This window comes from Octodon degus, unplaced genomic scaffold, assembly GCF_000260255.1.
Source record: "Octodon degus isolate 3935 unplaced genomic scaffold, OctDeg1.0 scaffold00026, whole genome shotgun sequence".
In the NCBI taxonomy this organism is placed as follows: domain Eukaryota; kingdom Metazoa; phylum Chordata; class Mammalia; order Rodentia; family Octodontidae; genus Octodon; species Octodon degus.
Window position 1 is genome coordinate 10,180,349 of NW_004524602.1, and position 17,708 is coordinate 10,198,056.

At 38.7% G+C, this 17,708-nt stretch overlaps 1 protein-coding gene across 1 annotated transcript in view; it reads right to left on the reverse strand.

Annotated features, from left to right (window-relative positions):
* Positions 1–1,045: 1,045 nt before the first annotated feature.
* The window catches only part of Rab11a (RAB11A, member RAS oncogene family), a 19,393-nt gene continuing 2,730 nt past the window's right edge, over positions 1,046–17,708 (reverse strand). Inside the window, exons 2-5 of the mRNA XM_004628800.2 lie at positions 12,770–12,965; positions 11,960–12,153; positions 10,066–10,146; positions 1,046–2,784 (exon numbers count right to left, since the gene is read on the reverse strand). Coding sequence (XP_004628857.1) covers positions 2,645–2,784; positions 10,066–10,146; positions 11,960–12,153; positions 12,770–12,965 — 611 coding nt within the window. The 3' untranslated portion in view covers positions 1,046–2,644. The remainder of the gene's footprint in view (positions 2,785–10,065; positions 10,147–11,959; positions 12,154–12,769; positions 12,966–17,708) is intronic.

The following is a 17,708-nucleotide window of genomic DNA, read 5'->3' on the forward strand; positions in this document are numbered from 1 at the left end:
CGTTAGCATCAGCGCCACAGCTCCTTGTGTGGTTAGCCCAGCCAGTGACGTGGGGGAAAAGAATTCTTTCACAGTCTCTGATCTTTAAAAAAAAAAACACACCACAATACATGGAGGTCATACAGGATCCTAAACAAAATTCAAGTTTTAAATTTTTTCAGGCTTATGTTATGTGTAACTCATGAGATAATCAATTTATTTTCCTCTGTTAAAATAATAAAATTTTAAAAATCCCAAAGTTGAAATCTGAACAGGTTGGATTAAGTTCTCGTGTGGTGTGGTGTTGGCCAAAAATATCTAAATAGTAGTTTTTCTCTTTAAGCTAGATGAAAGACAGTATCCTAATAGTTCAAACCACTGAAAACATTCCTATTTAGTAAGTCAGCAAAGACAAAAATTAAGATGTTCATTTTTCTAACAACAAAAGAAACAGAATTAGCTCTGATACTCCACTCTTAAGAAATCTAACTTCTATGGAACCCTTCAGAACGGAAAAGAACTCTGGCAAATGGTACTGGCTGCCACCTCTTTTTTACAATGACAATTTAGCACACTCAGTGAAATGTCTAATGGTAACTTACTCTTACACAGTGGCAACTATTAGAAAAAATAAATCACAAAGAGCATTTGAGACAATGTCATTTAAGTTTAAATCAAGGTACAAACGCTGAAAGACTTTTACAGGATAACATAACAGGTTAAAAGAATATTCAATGTTGCGATAACTGAAAAGGAGGAATAAGCAGCAAAATACTCAATTCTCAACTTGAAATAAAACAGAGAAGGAGACTTTTCCTGTGTTTGGTGACACAGTTACACATGGAAGTACAGAGATTATTTCCCTGATGTTTATTAATACTTCTCCCAAGAAACATGTAACTGAACTTGAGGCCTAACATTACACCTGAATTCACGTACTAATGCCCCAATTCAATGTTTACTTGATAATGCAAGCACTTAAGAGCTTACTCATCAGATTCAAGCATTCCAGGGCTGGATCCAAAGGATTCAAAAGAAAATGTAATCTGACAACGTAAAGAATAGACCCCCTATAACTGTTTATTAGAATGAGATATATTCCAAATCAAAAAAAAAAAAAAAATTAAGTTACAGAGCATGCATAAAATACAAAGTAGCAATTTACAAATAGATAATAGTATCTTTATAACCAGTACACTAAAACAATAAAATGGCTACATAGGAAATGACTGACTACAGCAATGCCTTCCGTGCACCCCACACATCATGAGCACCGCAAAGCACAGAAGATTAACTATGAAACATAGTGAATCTATGCAAGCCCACACATATATTTTTTTAGATATCCATCATCCTGAAGTTACCACTGCAGTTGACAACTTTCAGAAAACTGCAGAGAAGCGCTTAATCTTATCCACATAAGGAAATAAAACTAAGTATTAGTGTGCACATTTCTGAATGAGAAACTAGTTGCTCTGCGGATTCCAGTAACGTAGTAGGAAAAAAATGACTTCAGGTCTCTATTAATGCCTAAGTGCATTCTATTTAAAATCAAGGTACTATTTCATTTTACATACTAAAGAATACATGCCTTTAAACGGTACCACTTGAGCATAAATTAACTTCTCACTGTATCCTTTAGACATACTAAAACCAAAGATTTAACTGGACTATATTCCATTATACACTGCAAAACTCAAATATTAGCATTGCTAAAATAATCACCCGTGCCTGCTGGTGAATATGGTGATAAAACTAGGTTGTATTTCACTTACTTGAAGGTTTTTAAACAAAATTAGTATTTCAAAATTTGATATTACCAACATTAAACCAGTTATTGCCTGGGCAATAAAATGCCACATAATCTACTGCTGGGAAATGAGATCAGTTCAATGACTTGGGCTGCTCAATCACTGCAGCAGAGGCACTTCAGAAGGCTTTCTACCAGTCTCTCTAGTTCCTAGCCTGCCAGGCAGCACTGTTCAACTTACAGCGCCCAAATCATAACGTAATCCAAACTGTTAACAATCTTTTGTGTTTATTAGGATAATCCCTGTCCACAAAAAAGTGCCCTCCTTTCTCATCAATTATGACACTTACAAAAATTAAACCAAAATGTACTAAACTACATAAACCTATTAAGGCATTTTAGAAATTGACTTCCAGAATAATGGAAAATTTTCACAAAATCCTGCTATGTTTATAGGGCAACTCTTAGATTTGTCGAAATATACGCTGCACTGAGAGAAGAGTGTACTACTTCTAAGCGGCTCTGTGGCAAAATAATAGCTTACTTCTAAGGTCTTCATTGGATTAGATCAAGACCAATGGGTCTGAGCTTCAAGTGAGAAAGTTGAACTATGTCCTACAAAGACAGGCTTTCATGATGAAAAGTAAACAATAACTGAGGAATTCAAACATTCAGTTTATTAAACTAAGGCCAGTGAAGCCATAGCATGGAGAAAAAAAAAAACTGCAGTCATTCGGCACAAAGTGGATGATTTTATAAATCTAAAATCAAAGGACTTAAGACATGGAAGAATTAATAAGTATGAGGAAGTAAAGTAATAAAACACAAAAGTGGCCACAGGAATTACAAATATATTTAAATCTCAGACCTGGGAAATGGACTATACACAGCCTTCTAGGGGAGGAGAGAAACGCCTTAGATGTTCTGACAGCACTGCACCTTTGGCTTATTTTCAGTGGTTGGTGGAACATGAATAGGAACCACATTGTTGCTTGGAGACATGTCATTTTCACGTCTGTCTGACATTTGCTTCTGAGACACAATGCGGTATATCTCTGAAAGACAGAAACCGAATACTTAGCAAGAGTAAACCCATGCAGAATTGCTAGAAAAGACATGACAGAAGATACACCCAAAAGAGAACATATAAATTTAATGTTTTACTTTCAAAGAGCCACTGATTAGAACCAACCACTATTTTAATATTTTTCTTTTTCATTCAGCACAGTGCCACATGCCTGTAATCCCAGCACTTGGAAGGCTGAGGTAGGAGGATTGCTGTGAGTTCAAGTCTAGGCTGAACTACATAGTGAGACCCTGTCTCAAAACCAAACAAAAAAAAATCCTTTTCATAAAAAAAAAAGAAAGCTTTTCTATTTCAAAAGGAAAGACCTCAACTAAATCTTGTTTTAAAGAATTACATTTTATAGACATAGATCTAAATTAAATCATTTTAAGTATGTTCACCCTATTTTTTAGTATGTATTTTCAGGCCGGTGAGATAGCTCAGCAGACTAGGGTGCCTGCTTAGGCAAGCACAGGGACTGCGGTTTGATCCCTGGCATCACATGCTGCACTAGCCCCACCCTGAGGATGGGCTGAGCCAGCCAGAGTCCAGGCATAGCTGGCAAGGCTGAAAACAGGAGAATCACTATGAGTCTGCGCTACATAGTGAGACCCTGCAACAACCAAATACATCTTTAAAAAAAAAAAAAAAAGGAAAAAAAATACATACATACATACATACATACATACATACATATTTCCTCCCCTCAACAGCCAGGGAGACAGCTCAGTGGAATAAGCGCTTGCCTGGCAAGCGCAAGGGCCTGAATTCGATCCCCAGTACAATAACAAAGTATTTTCAGTCTACCTTTTTTAAAAAAACTTCTTGGCTATGGAGAAGAACACAATTTCCTAAATATGCTAAAATCCCAAAAGACTCTTAGAAGAATCTAATGTGTTTATTAGCGATCTCCTAAATTAAAGTTAAACTACAATTAATTATTCAAATAAGGCAATTTAAGAGTCTATATGTAGACTCTTTCATGACACTGTAGTGAACTTCATATGTAAACTAGCAATGACCACAGTATGCCCTTTCTTGCTTTGGGAGAAGAGGCAAGAAAAATTTATACATGAGAAGGCTATAACAAAAGAGGAAAAACCTACATTATAATAAATATAAGGGGGTGAATAAAGTTGTTTTTTTTTTTTTTTTTTTTTTGCAGAATCGGGGATTAAACTCATGCCCTTGCACTTGCCAGGGAAGCGCTTATTCCAATGAGCCATCTCCCCGGCCCCTGAATAAAGGTTTTAACTAACACACACACACACACACACACACACACACACGATAAGAGTCTTCATTCAGAACCTTTTGATTGACAAGGGAAGGGGATGGGAGTGTGCTGAGCTAAAGAGAAAGAATTTTTCCTTCTCGCAATTAGGCTAGCAGCTAATAATCATCAATTTGTGAGTAAGCTGTACCTTTCGTTCTAGGTTTTTTCTCTACAAATGGGCTGGATCTTCTTGTTCAAGAGTGAAAAACTAAATGTGACCTCTGTAAGTTTGAACTTCTTTAAAAGTTTTGAAGATTTACCTAAGAAAAAAACCCTGCACACTCTTATGTAAAACGTAAATACATGTAATACTGGAAGGAAGCAAAGGCAGGCTTCTCACAGAATACACAGAAGTAAATAAAGAGGCTCTTTGCAAAGCAAGACATTTCAGTAGCGCAGCACAGTTGCCTGCAGGGACTGCATTCTTTCAGAAAGGATTACTGACACACTACTCCGAGCACTACAGAGATGACCGCAGGTAACAATGCCAACATGGCAATCGAGAGAAAGAAAACTACTGGTCAGAAAATTAGAAAAAATTTTTTTCTCACATATAATTAGTTCTAGCAGCTCCTAAGTAATTTAAGTCATTTAGGGCTTGGTGTGTCATTTAAAAAAAAAAAAAAAAAGAACTCTGATAAGAAAACAGGAAGCAGGTGCCTTCTAGCTGGTACCACATCTGATTAAAAATGATTCGCATTCCAGCAGGGCAATGACGCTGGGACAAGTACCTCGCTAAACCAGAGGCAAGTACTGTATTTCCCTTCAAGGGCATGTTCTCCTTACAGAATGGGACACACTACATTCCTGTGCAGGAACCTTTTCAAGGTGTCAAACCTGAGGTATGATTAAAAAAGAAAAGGAATCCTGCCTTAAAGTTCTATAAGAATCTTGTGTAGATCTAAATATAAAGTAGCATTAATATAAGACAGCTCTAAATACAATGAGGTAAAGCTAAATTAGAAGGACATACGTCTATTTCTACTCTAATTGACATGTGAGTCAAACAGCAATATAATTCTAAGGAACTTAAAGACAAGGGTTCCCAATTAGGGAATAAGAAAAGTTAAGATTAATTCCTCCAAAACTTGTAAAAACAACACAAATCTAAATTATTCCACTACAGCCTAGGTAGAAGCTTTTGTTAGATCTCTGTAAACCTACTGTTCACCAAGCAAGTTGCTCAAAGGTCAAAAAGGATTCGGAAGCCAGGCACGGTGGTGCACACCTGTAACACTAGCATTTGAGAGGCTGAGGCAGGTGGACTGCTGCGAGTTTGAGGCCAGCCTGAGATACACAGTGAGTTCAATGCCAGCCGAACTGCACAGCAAAGGCCTATCTCAAAACCAAAGATTCTGATCTTATATATTCACATGTATTTAAAATGAGGTTCCCAGGTGCCAAAAAAAAAAAGCTACTCCTATAATTAAGATTCTGTCTAAACTGCTAAGTCAATACATGAAAACTTTAGCTCCCCCACCATACTTCTACCCCTTTCTCTGTGGTGCAGGGGACTGGACCCAGGGCCTCCGTACTGAGTTACATCCCCACCCTACCCCCTTCTTTTGAAGGAAGGAAGGTCTTGCTAAATGGCTAAACCACCCAGCTTTGGTTCAAATTTGCACAGTACTGGGACTACAAGTTTGTGCCACTCCCTGGCTCTGTAGCTCCTCTTTAAACAGGCAATAAGCTAAATGAAATAACATTCTTTCATCCACAGAATTAAGAATTTACTCTTCATGCCAAAAAGGTATGTTGGACTTACTGATTGTATGAAGAAATAAGGCAAATATTACCTTAAACAAGTAACCAAAGGTAAAAATACCAGTAATAAGTATGACAAGCCTGCTATCATGCGCCAGATAGATGTACTGAGAACACTTCTGTGGAATCCCTGCCAAAAGTCTACAACCCGAATTCAATGGAAAAATCACCTTACGGAATTTCTCTGAAATTCACAGATGTTAAGAATGCCATAGATCTATTCTAAGACAAACACTAATGTAACTTTCAACACTACATAATTTTATATCTTAAAAATTAAAAAGCTTTTTTTTTTCTTTCAGCAACATCTGAATATTTGGTAAATAATACTGTTAAATTTAAGGCAGAACTCAATCTGAGATTATTTTCTTTCCTTTTGTTATGCATTGATGTTCCCATACTGGCATACAAGAGGAAAAAGGTTTAGGCCAAACACCCTAACACTTGTCAAACCACAGAGCAATCTGTAACACCACAGATCAAGACTCAGATCTCTGGAAGAAGCTGAAGAAACAGAGAGTACAAGCAGGGAGGGGGCAGTAAGCAAACTAAAATGTCTTTGCTGTCAAGCAACATTAAGCAGTAACTTAAGTTTAATCTACTGTAAATATTAAGAATAGCCAGATGTTGTTCTCCACCTGTAAGACCAGAACAGCTCAACTTTAAGACGAGAACACTTCTATGAGCAGTCATGTCTGTACAATCAAGAAGTTCAATGTTAAAATAACAAAAGCTAACTGCAGGCGATTTGACTTCATTTCACTAGTACACATTGTCAGGCTAGAAACTGATCAGAAAGTAGGCTAGAACTACATAGCAAGGAAGAGTTGATGAGGCAGGAAATGTCCCAACAGTAAAGATTGCCTAAAATTTCTCTGGTTTTCATAGGTCTTACAGATTTACAGACCATTAGGGCGACTTAACTCACATTTTAAAAAACTACGATGCCAGGTGTGGTGGCACACACCTGTAATCCCAGCACTCAGGAGGATGAGGCAGGAGGATCACTGATTTTGAGGCCAGTCTGTGCTACACAGTGAGTTCAAGGCCAGCCCCATTATGAATCCTAGGGCCAGGGAGGTTCAGTGACTTGAGTTACAGAAGCCTGTGTATAAAAGCCCAGAACTCCTTGGTCTCTATCTAGTACTCTACACTTTGACTCAACAGAATTTATGCGAGGTGGTTATAAAGAAAAAAGTAGGACTTGCAAGTTTTACTCTCTTGAAACAATCTGTAGAGACTTGATACAGAAAAGATTCTAAAGTGCTGTGCTCCAAAAACTATCTGACCCCAGAATTAGTTCTTATGGTTACTGTTCTAATAAGAGAAGATTCAAATAACAGTATATAAATGACTAATAATTATTTTAGCAAGTTTTTTTCATACCTTAGTTACCTAGGTTAGGTACTAATTGATCAATTAGTAACTTATCAATTAGCACCTCACTAGTTTACTATGTATCAGGAAGTTAAGGGTTTTTTTTTTTCCTTTTTTAAAATTTTCTTTTTTGAGACAGTATCTGGCTATGTAGTTCAAGCAAGATGGCCTCGAATTTAGTGATCCTGCCTCAGCCTCTAGAGTGCCACCATTACAGGTGTGAGCCTTCATATTCAGCTAAACTCTTTACAAGCATTAACTCATACTGATATTTGGACTCTAGTGCAGATGTCTCAGTGACAAACCACTTTGCTGCAGGTTGGGAAAGACAAGAACCTGTAAGTAGCATTAGCAGTGAAATTACATCATTAGATTTTTAAAATACAAGTCCTCTCTCAAAAAGGAAGCAACTCTCAAAACATATCTGAACCATACATATGAAGAAATTAAGGCCTATCTGGGCATGATAACATTCCTGTAATCCCAGGACTCTGGGAAGCTGAGGTAAGAGAATCATAGCCTCAAGCCAAGCAACTCAGGAAGACTCTCAAAAGGAAGGGGAAGGGGTCAAAGGAAGTAGCTCAGTGCAAAGGCCCTGGGTTCGAGCCCTAGTATTGAGGAAAAAACCCTTAAGGCCTAAAATGATTACATAAATTGCCTAAGATTATAAAACTAGGCGAAACCAAAATTACCAAATCAGGCTTTCAAGCCCATGTTAATCTGCCTTTACTCCACTTTTACAGAAAAATAATAAAGTCAAGGCCCAGAGTTCAACCCCATGTACTACTAAAAAAAAAAAGTTAAAAATCTGTCCCCTATAATCCACGCTGTTCTAAATTAAAACTAATACACATGTTGCACTAAGTTAAAACTTTACAGTATAGCAAGTGTCTCAGTTACTGTTCTCTCGTTGCTGGGACAAATACCTGACACTCAAAATTAGGGAAGGAAAGGTTTATGTAGCTCACAGTTAATGGAGGTTTCAGTCCATACTCAGCTGGCTGCAAGGCAGAGTGGCACACGGCAGAGAGCAACTGTTCATGGTGGCCACAACAGCAAGAGCAAAGGAGTGACAGCAGCTCAAGCAGCTACCTAGCCACTCTCCCCTCCTTACATTGTAATGCAAATTATACACCCCAGGGCTGGTAGAGCCCCTAAGCACACAATAATCAATCACAAACTCCAGAAGACACCTGAGACTTCATGAGGCTTTGGGGTGACAACTAGACACAAACCGTAACAGCAAGAAAGTAAATTAATTCCTTTAAAAAAAAAAAAAATGCCATCAACTCCTTTTTCATTTTTTGATCTTTATTTATTTGGTACAGGGTCTCGCTATGCAGCTCGCACTCGTAGTGATCCTCTGATCCTCCTGTCTCAGCCTCCCCAGCACTGGGACTATGAGTGTGTGCCATGCCCGGTTCGGGCCAGCACAGCATGCAGCACCAGGGATCAAACCCAGGTCCTCACTCTTGCCAGACAGACACTTACACTGCTGAGCTGAGGTATCTTCCCATCCCATAAACAATTCCTTCTGAAAAGTTCAAATACAGAACTGTTTAAATTACTCAAAACTTCACATTAAGACTATATTCTTTTGTTTTGTTTTCTTGGTACAGGGAACTGAACTGAGGACCTTGCGCATTCCAGGCAGGCGCCGTGCCACTGAGCAATATCCCTGGCCCTAAGACTCTAGTCTAATTCATTTGTGTGTGTATTTTAGTACAGGGACTACAGGGTCTCAATACACAGATCAGATGTGCAGTGATCCTCCTGTTTTCAGCCTCCCAAGTGCTGGGATTACAGGCATGTACCACTTCATCCAGCCTTATAGTCTAATTCATGAATTCTCCAAATATACAGTTCAGAAGTTTTTAAAAACATTCCATCAAAATATTTATCAAAAGATTAAAGACTGAATTTACTGATACACTGGTCATTTTAATAAAGTCAGAGTAAATATGAGTCAGCACAAATAAAACCCTCCTCTTGGGGGCCTGCCCCTTAGCTCAGTTCTTTAAGTGGCTGCTTCAACAAAGCCATCAGGCTCAGGTTGCTGTGGTTCGATTCCCACAACTCAAGCCAGCCAAACCTGGCCTGAGTTCAATCCCTGGTTCTGGAAAAAAACAAAAACAAAAAAACAACCCTGCCCTGAAGGCATTCGGAGCAAAAAAACCCCTCCTCTGACCCAGGAGTGTGACCCGGTTATCTACACTACCAAACAGCATGAACTCTGTCCCTTCCGCACCGCTCATTTAAACTTCTCTAGGTGCAATCACTGGCTGATTTTATCTACAAGTGCACCTTGCTTCTTCCTTTAAATTTTTAAAATACACTTTCCTCTAGCAAAATTTTTCGTATTATAATTTCCAAGGGGCATTTACATTTTTCTATAGCTCGGATCTCAGTATTTATCTTCTGAAAACACATTTTAAGAAAAACACAGTACACTTAAACTAAGTTCGCACTTTGACTATGAAGTATAGAATACCAGGTCTGAACACATGCAAGTCGGGGGCCGGGGAGGTAGCTCAGTGGAATAAGCGCTTCCCTGGCAAGTGCAAGGGCGTGAGTTCAATCCCTGGTTCCGCAAAAAAAAAAAAAAACAACAATGGATGTGAACACATGAAAGTGAACAAATTACTTCAAGTTTCTTCCCACTATAAACCAGAGGAATGAGGATAACTAAAACTCAATGAACAAGGGCTATAACTAAGTTCGCCCTCTACACTGCTCTTGCTACTGTAGTTCTCATATGTTGCAATACAGACTTTAGTTTCCTGATTCATTTGTTTAAATTCCCTACCTAAAACTTCCATTTCCTACTGGCATAACCTGAAATGTAAGTCTTACCTGTTAAAATTGTCTGAAAAGCAGCTTCTACATTTGTTGAGTCTAGAGCTGATGTCTCAATGAATGACAAACCATTCTTTTCTGTGGGAAGACACAAAAAACCAGTCTTGTCAAGTTCTGCTGTTTTGCAGTGGTGGTGCTTAAACCCAGGGCCGTGAACCTACTGAGCAAGCTTATTACGCCAAGCCACGTCCCCACCCATGATGCACTTCTAGCAAGAAGGCAACACTGTTTACTTTCCCTCCATGGTGTTGGAGAGCTAGTCCAGGGCCTTGCACAAGTGAAGCAGGTGTTTTACCAGTGAGCTGTACCCTCAGCTCCTGGCAGGTTTTAAAACAACGGATATGATCTACTTAAAAGGAAAAAAAATGGTAGAATTTTTTTGTAAAAACCAAAGACCCGGGCTGGTGAGATGGCTCAGTGGTCTGAAGCACCTACTTAGAACAAGCTTGGCTAAAGCACAGGGACCGCGGTTCAATCCCCCAGCACCACATGCCAGCCAGCCCCGCCCCCTGGTGGGCTGAGCTGGCCACACACACACACATAAATAAATTAAAAAAAAAAAAAGACCCCCACAACTTCTAGGACAGCAAGGGAACTATTCTATTTACACTTCAGGAAATTAAAACTACTAATGAAAATTTTTCACCGACTTAAAATATTCATATCTAAATACTACCACTCGAAATACATGACATTTCTCAAAACTTTTTAAATACCCAGTTATTTCTGTTCTTCACTTTGCTTCCTACCAGTTACATGGCCAAGACATTCACTTATAATTCTGCAACTATTTTGAAATCAAGCTCTCTCCTGGGGAGGCAATGGAGGCACACACCTATCATCCCAATACTTGGGAAGTAGGGGAGATAGCTCAGTTGAATAAGTACTTGCCTGGCAAGTGTAAGGGCCTGAGTTCAAGCCCCGGCTCCGCAAAAAGAAAAAACCAAAAACTTCTAATACTTGGGAAGCTGAGGAAGAAGCATTGTGAGTATAAGGTCAGCCTGGCCAACTTAACAAGACCCTGTCACGAAGTAAGTTTTTAGAAGAGCTGGGGCCTAACTCACTGGTACAGTGCTTGCTCAGTACACAGGAGACCCATTATAGACAAAAGTGATTCTTTCCTGAGATAATAAAAACATTACTGGGCCTGACAGATGGCTCAGTGGAGTAAGCACTTCCCTGGCAAGGGCAAGGGCCTGAGTTCAATCCCCGGTTCTGCCTAAATAAATAAATAAATACATTACTGCAAAAGTATTCATAATGTAATCAGTAGTTAAGGTCATGACTTTGATCAGCCAATACACCGTGCTGCTTTCTGGTAGTTGTTCCTAACAAAGCACCCTTTCTATAATGGGTGGCAAAGAGACAGGGACAGCTTCTAAGAAGCCAAAAATGTTATAGGTCCTAAGCAACTGCATCCCTGTTGGTCCCTCGCACTACCTGGGATGTTGCTCTCCAGACTCACACAGAGTGGCACTGGTAAAAAACAGAGATGTATGAAAGAGTCAGGAAGCACACAATAAATGGATACGTTTCCTCTACCTCTCCAAGGAAGAAAAAAAGAAGGCATTTGTTGTATTCAAGTTATGGCAGCAAAACCTCAAAATAATAGGGTGGGTTTTTTTTTTTTTTTTTTTTTGTGGAATCGGGGATTGAACTCAGATCCTTGTGCTTGCCAGGGAAGTGCTTATTCTACTGAGCCATCTCCCCGGCCCCCAAAATACTAGGGTTTTAAGAACCTGAAATTAAACAAAAACTATAAATTTTCAAAATAACAATTCTTACTGAGTATTCATGTTTACCTTTCTGAAACTATTAAAACCTAGCCCTTCACTGGAAGAGTAGCAAAACAGAGAGATGACTGTGAGATCATGGAATGCATGTTACTAACCTGCAAAAGCTCTCGCTTCATCTGTGGGAACCGCCCTGAGATGACGTAAATCACTCTTATTGCCCACCAGCATGATAACAATGTTACTATCTGCATGGTCTCTCAGTTCTTTCAGCCATCGTTCTACATTTTCATATGTGAGATGTTTAGCAATGTCATAGACCAGTAAGGCACCTACAGCTCCACGATAGTATCTAAAAAGAGAAGCACAGATTTAACTATCAGAGAAAAGCCAAGATGGAAGTAAACACCAGAACTCCAGATTATACATTTTTAAAAAAACCTACACCTAATATTGGAATTCTTAAAAATAAATTTAAAAAATTAAGAATAAATAAAAACCAGTACAGTAATTCCCCCTCATGAGCCTGTGCTTTCCAGTTTTGGTTATTTACAGTCAACCACAGTCCACAAATATCAGATGAAATATTCCAAAAGTAAACAATTCCTAAGTTTGATGAACTTTCTCACAGTCTTAATCCACCCAGGCCAACTTCCTGTCCGTTAGTCACCTGTAGCTCCCTGGGCTCTCAGATCAGCTGTCACAGCATCATAGTACTTGTGTTCAAGTAACCTTATTTACGATGCCCCCCACTCACAGCATGAGTAGCAATGCTGGTAATTTAGATATGCCAAAAATAGCCATAAAGTGCTCCTATGAAATGCAAAGACACAGGGTTTAATGCTATCCATGATTTCAGGCCCCACTATTGGTCTTGGAATGTATTCAGAGGTGAGGGAAGGACCACTGCACTTTTCCAATAGCCAGTGGCAACCTACATCACAGAACTTAAAAACGCTGAGACTTACGCTGATGTTATAGCTCGGTATCGCTCTTGTCCTGCCGTGTCCCATATCTGTGCCTTTATTGTTTTCCCATCCACCTGGATGCTTCTTGTTGCAAACTCTACTCCAATGGTACTCTTGCTCTCCAGGTTAAACTCATTTCGAGTAAATCGGGACAGGAGATTACTCTTTCCAACACCAGAATCTCCAATAAGGACAACTGAAAACACAGATTAATGCTGGATGAATAAAGCAAATACATTCAGAATTATCATTATGGTTTCAACAGGAGGGAAGTTTGTACAAGAAAAAAAAAGATAAGGCATCCTATTTCCAATCAATAAAACCAAGGTATGCTTTTTACCCTGTTTTTGCCTGCATAATGACTTCCACACATCATCAGTGAAGCACAGATACAGTATCTTGTTTTAAGCACAATTTTTTTTTTTTTTTCAGGGCCAGGTACCGAGCCAAGGCCTCACATAAACCATGCAAGGGCTCTATCATTGAGCTACACTCCACTCCTTAAAAACACAATTCTAATCATAGGTACATTAGGCAAAAAGCATTAATTACTATCAATGCTACAGCAATTTTTCTACCTTAGGAGATAATCATGTGAAAGATAAATCCCAAACTAAATGAGTCACTGTGCTTTTAAAATGTATCAGACAGAAAAACAAAGGGTGTTAGTGGGCGGGAAAAGAATTAGTATATTCTACTTAGTTTCATAAAAGTCGGGGAGGGTAATGTGAGGACAGCTGGGCAAGATGAAACACATTTAAAATACCAGGCATCAGGGTTATTAACTTTGCTGCCATCACAGAACTACAGTAACCCTTAACAGTGATTTTATACTAACACAAGGCTAGAGACAGCCCTCCTTCCAAAAAAGCCCTGCCTCACTAAGGGAAAAACTGGGCCCTTGGGAAGATCACTAATAATTTTAACACACTGAGAGTCAAAGCCAGAGCAAGGAAGGCATGCACTTTCACTCATGATTTCATTAAGTTTTTAGGAACTTACTCCTGTGATTTCAAAAGCAGGCAGATTAATGACTAATTCCCCACCACCACTGGCAACTGAACCCAGGGCCTTCACACTGAGCTACATCCCCAGCTTCCTCCCTGCTTTTTAACATTGTGAGACAAGTCTTGCTGGGTCATAAAGCTGCCTGGGTGGGGCTGGAAGCTGTGATCCTCCTGCTTTAGTCTCCCACAGTGCTGAGATTACTAGCTTGAGTCATCACACCTAGTCACAAAGTAAATTTTTTACCCAAAGTTATTTGGGTACACCTAAGAATTTTTTGAAATGGGGAAACAGGTAATTAGAACAAGTTGTTGGAAAGCATTTTTCTACGTAAATATAAAGATCAAAATGAATTCACCATGGGGCTGGTGAGATGGCTCGGTGGTCTAAAGCACCTACTTAGAACAAGCTTAGCAAAGTGCAGGGACCGCAGTTCAATCCCCCAGCACCACATGCCAGCCAGCCCCGCCCCCTGGTGGGCTGAGCTGGCCACACACACACACACACACATAAATAAAATAAAACTCTTATAAAATGAATTCACCAGCTTATACAATCTAAGCTAGACATTTTTTCATTTGTGAGAATTCTAATGAACATTTTTAGGAAACATTTATTCCCACTGTTGACTACCAATGAATGTTTCTTCTTACCTGTTTAAACTAACTGACAGATTTAGACACCAGGAATAGAAAAATCACACATGCAAGCTTAATAAAGCCAAGGAATAAGATCAGGCCTTACTCAAAAGACCAGGCTCTGGGGGTGCAGGTAGGGAGATAGGTAAAAATCTGTAAGAGCTCACTGCACTCTGGCCAGAGCAAGAGTCCATTATGCATTCTTTTCTTGTCACAGGATCATATATAAGCCGGCCTCTGGACAATCTTGGATGGAGTACATTATCAAATGAATCTCTCTGGCTTCCTCTATCTGCTGATTCAGCAAAATATACTTAGGCAGCAGGGACTCTGTGCAGCACACAGTGGCTATTTCTAACTATGCAGCCAGTTAAAAGGTGTCAAAGTGCTGTGGCAAACACAGATATCATATTAAATGCTTTTATTTGGATACCAAGTGAAGATGATGTCAAGGTCACAAAAACAATATAAAAAACAATGCACTTTCAATCTTATAATCAGTTGACATTTCCAAGGTTCACCATTCTACAAGTGAAGTCCCAGCTTCAGTAAGAGACTACAAATTTACAGGTAAACAAGATAGGTGATAAGCAAAACAAAAAAACCAAAATAAAAATTTTAAAAAGCAACTTTCATATATCCACTGTTACTTCTTAGGAGAAGAGGCTGCATGTTCTGCTAAAGTAATCTTTGAATCACTTCTGCCCTCACACTATCAGGATACAAAATCCTCCCTGAGGAGTAAACAGCAAAGAAAGGAAAACCAAAAGATCACATTTCTACCTTACAGGCAGGCATCTTCCATCAGGCATTAGTCAGGAGAAGTTCAAATAAGTCAAGGTCAATGAGTACATCTAAGCAAGACATTTGACCACATCAGAAAATTACAGCAAAAATAAAATCTCAAAGAAACCCTCTGCTCTCATAAAAACCCCAGCACGTTCCAGTTTGGGCTTTGTCTTGTTCAACCTCCACTTCTAAGTAATGATTAAAGTTCCTTATCCCACCAACCTCAAATCTCTCTGTCATCAGATAGTTAGGGAATTTGTTTTCTCAAAGTAACCAATTATTTTTAACATTGTAAAAAAGCACTCATCAGAAAATAACCCAAAATTTGGGAATGCTTTATACAGTATAAAAGTTATCTCAACTAGACACAGACAATATCACCATAATTAAAACAAAACAACCTGTTAAAGGGTACCTTAAATGACAAAAGGCCCTGGTTGTATAACAGTACTGCCAGAAAGAGGCTGCAAGGTGACAAAGAGGCTGCTTCTTTACAGCTACCAAAAGAGAAACTAGAACAGGTAAGATTCCAATTAAGCTAAATAAAAAAATACATGCATGGATGACAGTGGATTGATGAACAGAATCCAAATCCAGGGAAAGAATAAGTTATCTAAGCAACAACAGAAAACTTACTCTGATTTAAAAGACAAAACTTCATGCAACTTTCTTCACAGAAGAAATGTCTAATTTTTAATCAAAATAGTTATTTAAATACAAATGACAGGATTTAATCCTCTAACCCAGGGCCTCCTGCATGCTAATAAAAACAAGCTCTACTACCAGAGACTTAAACCTCCAACCCCTCATTAAAATTTGATAAACTATACAATCACATCCTGCAGGATTTTTTTCTGCTGTCTGTAACTAGAATCTGAAGTTAAAATTACTTCCAGCTAGACATTTTACAATGACAGCTATCTATACTAAATAACACAAACATAAGGTAAAAAATAGCACCTACACATTAAACACTGTTAGAATCCCTAGTATCTATCATTACATGGTTAGCATCACCTGAATTTTAACATCGTTTCTAACATATAATAGTAAATTTCTCTACATAGTAAATCAGATTCCTAATTACTATAAAATCACAGTACACATATTAATTACCTATATTTAATAAAAACTTCTTCAAACACACTCCAGACTTATACTTTTTCTGGCAAACTAGTAGAATAAAGTTTAGGTCACTACATCACACAGTATACTAGTTCTAAAAGTCATCACTTGAAAGAGTAACTGATCATTTTCACACTGCCTTTCATAAATGTGGGAGAGATTCCTACTCCCTCAACTATATTCATAATCTAACCTCACAAAATCTTCTTTGCTTGCTTTTTTGAGGCAGGGTCTCTCTCCATGATCCAGGCTGGCCCTGTGTTCACAATCCTTCTGCCTTAGCCTCCTGAGTGCTGTGATTACAGGAGTGTGCCAAGCAAAGTCTTTAAAATAAAACGTATCCATTAAAGCTAACATCTAGACAAGTTTTTCCAGATTCAGCAGAACACGAGTTGCTCAACTGTAAGTTGTGAAAGAAAAACTACCAAGATGCAAGACAGCAATGTTCCTATGACCACCTCTTCTAACAATCAGCTGATGGTTACTTACTACCGACCCGCAATGAGACTCAAAAGTCTTAAGCAATAGACCAGTACCCAGATATAGTCGGAAAACTTTACTCGACTACTACTATTCGTGTCTCCCACAGTATTTGTAAACAGGAACAATGATTGATACTTATTTCAGTCGTGTTCCACAGGGCCTTAACCACATTCTGTCTACTTGTAAAAAAGATTAAAAGGCTTGGGCTTTCCTCACGTATCTTTCCTCATGTTACATTCACATTTAAACTGTTCCATCTCACATCAATAAAAATAACCCTTTACTTAAATTCCCTTAACTATTAAGTTTACTATGCAAAACTTCCTCGAAGTAGAGTTGCAGTTCTTACTAGTGAATAAATCCCTGTAGAATGAAATCACTTCACGAATGATTTTGCTTTTTAAAAAACTGTATATATGAGAAACTGGCTAATCAGCACTAAAGTAAAAAACAAAAGTAACATCCTGTAAGAATTTTTTAAAAATGGAAATTCTCAGCAGATTTTTTATTTTTTGAGACCAGATTTCACTGTGGCCCAGGCTGGCCTTGAATTTAGAATGTAGCCCAAGCTCACCTGGAATTTTCAGTGATCCTCCTGCCTCAGCCTCCCAGGTGCTAGGATTACAGGTGTGAACCACCAAGCCCAGCTATCAGCATATTTTTAAAAACTACCTTAATGACCAAAATGAAAACACAGGCCACTTAAGTCTACATACTTTAGAAGTTTCCTAGTTTTGTTTCCTTACTAATACATGCTCTAGTGATTTACAAAAATTTAAGATTTAAAAACCTGACAAGAGGGGCTTGGGGAGCCTGGCTCTAGCTCAGTCCTTTAAGTGCCTGCTTCCGCAAAGCTGTCAGCCTCAGGTTGCTGGAGTTCGAAACTCACAACTCTCCAG